The sequence below is a fragment of the Bactrocera oleae genome, chromosome 2 (assembly GCF_042242935.1).
Source record: "Bactrocera oleae isolate idBacOlea1 chromosome 2, idBacOlea1, whole genome shotgun sequence".
In the NCBI taxonomy this organism is placed as follows: Eukaryota; Metazoa; Arthropoda; class Insecta; order Diptera; family Tephritidae; genus Bactrocera; species Bactrocera oleae.
In genome coordinates this window covers 85,796,606-85,804,699 of record NC_091536.1, presented here as the reverse complement: position 1 = coordinate 85,804,699, position 8,094 = coordinate 85,796,606, and the positions used below count along the sequence as shown (strand labels likewise).

General features: G+C 35.5%; 1 protein-coding gene across 1 annotated transcript; it reads right to left on the bottom strand.

The window, feature by feature from the left end:
* Positions 1 to 2,188: 2,188 nt before the first annotated feature.
* Positions 2,189 to 4,688, bottom strand: bap (NK3 homeobox bagpipe). The gene is made up of 3 exons (XM_036359701.2): positions 3,727 to 4,688; positions 3,042 to 3,526; positions 2,189 to 2,917 (listed from the first exon to the last, which is right to left on the bottom strand). Exons 1-3 carry the CDS (start codon positions 4,334 to 4,336, stop codon positions 2,456 to 2,458), a joined length of 1,557 nt encoding a protein of 518 aa, XP_036215594.2. The 5' UTR covers positions 4,337 to 4,688; the 3' UTR covers positions 2,189 to 2,455.
* Positions 4,689 to 8,094: the final 3,406 nt, after the last annotated feature.

Below are 8,094 nucleotides of genomic sequence, written 5' to 3'. Positions count from 1 at the left end.
GTGATAAAAAGCAGCTATATGATATAGTGATCTGATCTGACCAATTTCTGCGGAGAATAATTTGTTGCCTTAAGCAAGAACTCGTGTTTAATTTCGAAAAGATACCTCGTCAAATAAAAAAATTTTGCATGCAAGCACTTTACTCCGATCGTTCAGTTAATATGGCAGCTACATGTCATAGTCATCCGATCTATACAATTTCTTCGGCGATTAGATTATTGCCTTAAATAATAATACACGCCAAATTTCGTGAAGATTCCTCGTCAAATGAAAGAGTTTTCCATGCAAGCACTTGATGCCGATTGTTCAGTTTGTATGGCAGCTATATGCTATAGTGGTCCGATATCGGTCGTTCCGACAAATGAGCAGCTTATTTGTGAGAAAAGGACAGGTGCAAAATTTCAGATCGATAGCTTAAAAACTGAGGGACTAGTTTGTATATATACAAACAGACGGACAGACGGACAGACAGACAGACGGACATGGCTAAATCAACTCAGCTCATCATGCTGATCATTTATATATATATTTTATAGGGTCTCCGACGTTTCCTTCTGGGTGTTACAAACTTCGTGGCAAACTTAATATACCCTGTTCAGGGTATAAATATTTGACATGTAATTCAGGCAGCTGTGTGTATGTAATGAAATCAAGTGAAGATTAGGAAATAAATACAATTTCTTCGGTTATCAAGGTCCAACAGTTGATACAGCTGATTCAAAGAATAAAAAATTTAGCAGATGAAAACTCTTAAGGGGACTGATGAGATTTGCAACTTTTTTTCCAAGTGAAGATTGTTGAATAATTGATGCGCCGTAACTCCACCATATTCGGTTTTTATTAACTTAACATAAATATTTGAAATACTAGGAACATACTTTATTCCCTCGAATATTTTAAAAGAAGGCTTGTACTTAGTTTATACTCATGTTCTACTTAAAGGCGTTATATTTGTGGATTCAAAAAAAATTATTTTGATTTATCGTGCATATATTCAAGAATATTTTCCAAAAATTTTAAATTGAATAGTTTTGAAGAAATGAGTGTATTGTAAGTTTTTTTTAACTTGGTGGAATCGGCTCTCAAAACTTTAGACGCGCTTATCTAGAAATGTTTTTTAAGAGCCGGTGAGGGAAATTTTTCCGAAGTGGCGGAACCAATCGACTTAAAAATTAATATAGAATAATAAATAATATTTTTGATAATAATTTCGATTTTTTTATATTTATATAATTTTGAATTTAATTATTACGTAAATTTTTTCACAAAAACGATTTTTTTAGAGAAGTTTTGACAAAATCAAAATTGCGATTAGTCCTTTCATTATTACCCGTATTTATCTATACTAATAATGACTTTATTTCGGTTTTTGGATTTGTGATAATTTTAAGCAGAAAAATCTTTCTCACCGTTTCTCAGAGGTCCTCTTGGAAATCGGTTGCGAAATCAAGAAAATTCCAAATTTTTTAAAATTAAAAATTTTAATTCTGTAAATATGCATTATTTTTATTTATTTAGTAGACAAAATGCTTTTTCAAAAATAAAAAATATAAAAAAAACGTTTTTTCTGCGTTACAAGTGGATATAACACCTTGAGTGGCTGCATAAAGCTTGTTAGCGGGTACATTGTATTCGGTTTTCATTAATTAATGAAAACATTAACCTTTTAAAATGATAAGACTTTCTGAAATCCAACAAATTTTTACTTAGCGTTGTGGCTCTAAAAGGTAAGAATCACGTCATGAATATTGTGCTCTAATATAAAGACTATAAGATAAAGAGTATTTACGAACATTTTGCGCTCATGCTCATCTTTAAAGAACGATCCCACTTTACGAAGCTTACTATTTCTTTATACGACCGAAACGAGATCGGCCATTTTTATTTCTGCTTACACGAAAAATCATATAAAATGTACGCAGATATAACAACAACAACAAGGAAATATGCAAAATAAGAGGCATTGGTAAATTTGTGAGCTACGGGTTCTAAAAATAATTTTTTAATAAACATATTTTTTTTTTAAGATTTTTTATTTTTGTTGAAATTAAGTATTATTTACGCCTATATAATTTGTTTAATTCTGCAAACAGTGTTGAAAAACATGTCTCAACCGTGAAGCTACATACATATGTGTGTGGTGCCAACACTTGTATTCCATCATATATTACATTGTAGAAAAAAAACATGAAGTTATTGAATATACTTTAATTTTTTTAGTGCGTTATTTCTTTTCACGTATGCTTATTTCTAAAACTAAATTAAACAACTAACTACAATTAATTACAATTCTAAAAGTACATATGCCCACTAAGCCAATTAAAACTTTCACTATCACAAATTTTGTTAATTTTTATCATATTATTTGCTAGTTTTGCGACACTGCGCCACACAAATTTTTACATTACATAGACACACAGCAACGTTTCAGATAGAAGTATTATTAGCGGATTATCTAATCAATTTCCACATTCTCATCACAATCCTCCGTCGTAGCGGAGTGCGTCTCAGCGCAGCTTTCCGTATCCGCAGACATGGCTGATGTCAACATGGCGCCAGCGGTATCCATGGCAGTTGGACTGGAGCATGATCTCGATGGGCTACTGCTGTCGCCACTGGCGAGCGTGTTGCCATGCGTGGGTGATGAGGAGGCCGAGGAGCATTGTATGTAACGCATGCCGTGCTCCATTTTAGCGAAATTTAATGCATTTTTTGTGATCTCAAAACTGTTATTGTTATTGTTATTTATATTTGCGTGATTTCCCGCAGCGTGTATGGCAAAACCGCCAGCAACTGAACCGTTCGCCGACGACTGACTGGGCGGTGGTATTGGTTGAGGTATTTTCGACGCTTGCGGATAGAAATAAGGAAACGATACTTGAGGCAATGAAACGCCAACGCCGTAAGCCATTTGCAACTGTAATGGATAGAAACAAAAATAGCAAATATTTTTATTAATTTAATTTTTTTATGCAATATAATTTATTACAGAAACAGTGCATCTAAATATTTATTTTACAATAAAAATATCCGTTGCCTACCTGATGACGATAAATATGCAGTAGTGCGGGATCAATGCCATGCGTCGGTAACATGTGGGCATATGCAGCAGCCGCTGCTGCCGTCGCCGCACCGCTGCCGTCCTCGCGCACTAACACCTGCACTGGCACACGCTTCGTGGCGGCGCTCATCAGCGCGGCTTCATGCTGCTGAATTTGCTTGCGCTTCGTCTTGTAACGGCGATTTTGGAACCAAATCTTCACCTGTGTCTCGGTCAAACGTAGATTCTTGGCCATTTCGGCACGTTCCGGGCCGCTGAGATAACGCTGTTGTGCGAAACGACGCTCTAGCTCAAATACTTGCGCGTGACTGAAGGCGGCACGTGAACGCTTTTTACGGCTCAGCGAACCGTTGAGCGCGTCTGTGTCATGCAGCGTAGGTGAAGTGCTTCCCATGCAGCTATTACTGGCGGTAGAGGCGCCACCATAAAGCGACAACATTGACGGAGGCGGTGAAGACTCAGAGTCTAAGTAACAAAAATAAGAAAAAGCCAAAGTTGTAGTAAATACATGCATATTTCTTGCTGAAAATTAGTTTGTGCTAGTTTTAAAAATTTTGGTCACCAACACGTGTCTACTAGTTGCGTCTAACAATGCGCCACAGTGTTTCGCTTGCGCTAATGCATTGTCGCTATTACAAAGCTTTTAAAACTTTACGCCAACTTACCTGATTCATTATTGCTGCAACGTCGCATGTCAATGGGACAATCGCGTTCGCCCACCAAACCCGCCGTACCGATATAACCGAACTTTCGCGCTAGCTGGTAATCACTGTGATTGTTATTATCCAAAGTGGCCATATAGTAGGGCATAAAATCGTTATTTTCACAATTGCTGCTTTGTGCGCCGCCTGCTCCGCGTGCCGCCGCCGATGATGCCGAGTACTTTGCCACCGCAGTGCGCATTTCACAGATCGGGCTCGAATTGTTGGAGGGCTTGCGCGAGGCGCCGTTTTCTAAAGCAGCACTTAATTTACTGTTATTAAATTCACTCGCGCCGATATGGCAACACGAAGCAGACGTTTTCAAACCGTCTTTCAATTCACGTGCCTGATTTTGACGAAAATCTGTGGCGACTGCTGCTTCCGCGTTAAACGACATTTCCGTGTCGGAGAGTCGCCGCCGCAGCTGTTGTTGTTGTGCTGCATTTAAGCTATTGTTGTTGCGCGTTAAAATATCATTTATGGAGAAAGGCGTTGTGAGCGCCGCCTTACTAAGGCTCACTAATACACCTCCGCCATTAACACTATGGCCACTATTCTCCATATTCGTTAACATTCCACAACTATTTCAATAAGAATTGCTTGCTTTTAATTTTATTAAATTTTTTTTTTTTTTATTTGTCAAATATTTATCGCTTTGCAAACTCTTTAATCCAATATTTATCAACAACCACTCTGTGAACTATTATTATTGGATTATTGCTTCCTCGCGACCTTTGACACGTCCGTTAACGTCTGCTCATGCGACACCATTGAACAAACTCACCACGCACAGTTAGATTTTAAATACTTCGATCGCACTTGGTAGCATAGACTAGGTCGCCCGCAGCCAGAGCAAGAGCACCAGCACTCAGCCACCTCCCGTTTATGTGGCACTCGAGTGTTTTTCCGCCGAGTGACCCTTAAGCAATGCCGCTGTTGTTGTACTCACAATAGTGGCGTCTCTATGGTAAATACTGTGTATTATTCTATTTTTATTTAATACCCACATACTTACACTTACATACATACATACACACATTGAAACGCACACTCCGATCATCTCAAGCATCTCAGCAGCCCCACTTTGAGCGCTTTTCCAACTCAATTTCTGATTCGTTTGCTGTTTGCAGCGCTCATGCGCCGCACAGCGTCTCTGACATCTTCGCACTGTTCGGCTGTGGTTGGTACACTTTTGTCGTGTGTAGCGGTAGTGTTGGTGTTGACCGCTGATTGGCTTAGAGCGAGCATCATTGCGCTACCTCAAGTGATTTATGAGTGCGATTATTGCCGTTAACATCCAATATAGTGCGAGCTCACATATTGTTATTGTATTGCTATTGAGTGACTACTTGCATTTGTTTGTGGTTTCATAAATTGTATGAATTAAGAAATTGGGTGACTGCAGTATTTACGCGTTAAATACATATACAAATATGTATAGATACATACATACATACAAAACATATTAAAAAAGATGTCAATTTTACCCAGTGCTTTGTATCGTCAAATTAGACAAGCTGCACGACTAATTGGGGCACATTAGATTGCGGCAAATAATGGAAATTTTGAACATCTTAACAGGTGGAAGTAATGTGTATGTACATACATATCTGATCAATGGGATGGTCAACAATGTCAGTTTAATGGCGTCATTGCACATTCCCCGAAGCGGATTTTTAAGAAAACATACAAACATTAGTAAAGACTGTACTAATCTAGGAAAAAAATTATATCGATTCCGTTAGCGGGTGCAGTTAATGAGCCAGTCCGAGTCATATTTGATCAGATGTATATATGAACATATTTCAGCTTCAAACCACAGCTTTCACTTTGGTGAAAGTGATTAAAAAATTTTGTTTTTATTGATTTGTCACGATTTTGGTAAAGGGTTTTTGAAAATATGTATTGTTTAACCCTTAAATGCCTGGTGGTTCCTCCAAGAACCAAACGTAATTTTTGTAAAAGATTCATGTATACACATGCATTTTTAAATATTATACCACGTGACATTGTTGTGTGTGAGCTTTGTAGTCATTTACATTTGACTTGAGTAAGAGTGCATCGAAAAAATAATTTCAAGGAAAATGTTGTACTTTCAAGTGATAGTTATTAATTAGTGCTGAAAATTTGGTATCTTTATTGTTATTACAATTTAATTTGATAGGGATTTGTAAGTTATGATAAAAATTTTCCAAATATAAATTCAAATTTTATGAAATAAAATTGAAATGGTTCCTTGAGGAACCAACAGGTTCACATCTGTATCACGTAGATTTCCATACTAACTAATGTATCTTTTATCAGTTTACTAATAATCTCAATAAAATATGGATTTTTGTAAAAATATATATGTACTTAAAATGAGCAAATAGTGGTTTCTCAAAGGACCAACCAATAAAACACCCTGTAAAATCTGTAAGAATAAATGTTGTTTGTAACCGACAATTATATAACATATCAGAATTTAGAATGCATGAAGCTGCACATTTGTCGGAACCGCTGATATCAAACCTCTATACCATATAGCTACCATACAAACTGACCGTTCAAAATCAAGATCTTTTTATACCCATTTATGCTATAAAAAACGCACCTGTGAAACGTACTATAGTTTCGGTGCCGCCGAAGTTACATTTTTATTTGTTTTAATCAAAACATCTCTTGAAAAACATATTTAAGTTCATTGGAGCACGTGATTGGGTGAGAATAAATGATAAAAATGGCTTCCACTGAGTGAAAAATAGCCGTCGCTATTTTACTCCCACCATTGAGTAAGTTTGCGTATAAGTGAGTGTTATTGCGTTATTGAGCTTTTTATAATGTAAGAATTTTCTGTTCGATTGAGGCCACAAACTACGCCAATAATTTGTATTAGTATTTATATAAAATTTTATAAACGGTTAATAAAAATATAAATGTATATATGTACATGTGTATGTATATTTTTATATCAGTAATCGGTAATATAAAAGTATCTTTTTGTATTAAAAAATTTTAAACTGCTTGCTGTTAAGATGTTTACACCTTTACCTTTACATATCCATATACTTGTATATATGATATACAAATAAAATAAATGATAAGATCCTTAAAAATGAAATCGTACGTAAAATGCAATATGTTGGCTAAATAATTCACATTTTTTAATGAGTTATCCCTTGATTACACACTTGCAAGTGGCGAGATTTATAAATGCAGATTTATTATATACCTACATGTATATACCATATATATTAGAGTAGGTCAAAAATCATGTATGATAGACACCTCTAAGAAAGACTCTCCAAGTAAAAGCTCTTAATTGTAACGGGAAGGTCCACCATTTAACGGTTTTCTATTTTTTTCTTATTATCAGATAGGATACCTACCGTTAGTATATTTTAAACAGTTAGGTTTACGAAAAACCCGTAAGAGACCATTTTGTAGAACATTTAATTTCCAACAAACTCTATGAAACGAGAAATTTTTTCAAACAGTTATGAAATATGAATTTTTCTATCGTTTTTATTTTTTTGTTTTGTTTATACAGGGATATATCGCAATATCCTTTACCTTTAACATACGCTATGTCCTTTAATATCCCGTTAACATTCATTTGTGTACTTCAGCTGGCTCTTTTGCGGTTATACTCATGAGTAAGTAAGTAATGTGACTTTTTGCCCGCAAGCGAAAATTATTTACACTCTTGTGAATAGAATTTGTTGATTCTTTTAAGCATCACAGAAAAAATGCTAAAATCGCTAGGACGCCGTGACCTGCTAACGTGAATGTGACTAACGTAAGCCTCGTTAAAAAAGAAACATATTTATTTACATTTGAGTAACTCTCAATAATACTTGAGTAATTAGCAATAAATGACACAGCGACAGGGTTGATATTGCAGCCGGTCGAATAGTCACAAATGATTGTGCCATTATTGTTGTTATATAGCTAAATAACCTATTATATCCATATGTATGTATGTATATACGTGAAATGGTTTCTGAGGTGTAATTGTATTCATGCGAATAAACCACAACAATGCAGTGACACGTGACCAAATAAAGTCTCAGCATGTGAAGGACTTTTCACCGTTCCCCTCGTTTAGCAGCATTGAATTACTGCATCTATGGCTTGTGTTATTTTAATACCTCTTGTATTTAAGTCCATATTATTTGTTTAAGTGTTGAGATTAGAAATCAAAGTTCAATATCAAAAGCATTTTAGCATACGGGTATAATCCATACATATGTACTATACATAAATATATATTTTGGTTGTATAAAATGATATAACTTATTTTTGTAGGTTTTTATTTTTGTTTATAGAGTTACTTAATATCTTTACTTGTGC

Coding starts and splice junctions, on each gene's coding strand:
- bap (XM_036359701.2), bottom strand. CDS start 4,336: ATGTTAACGAATATGGAGAATAGTGGCCATAGTGTTAATGGCGGAGGT. Junction 3,527..3,726: donor TTGCAGCAATAATGAATCAG/GTAAGTTGGCGT, acceptor TTTGTTACTTAG/ACTCTGAGTCTTCACCGCCT. Junction 2,918..3,041: donor TGCATATTTATCGTCATCAG/GTAGGCAACGGA, acceptor TATCCATTACAG/TTGCAAATGGCTTACGGCGT.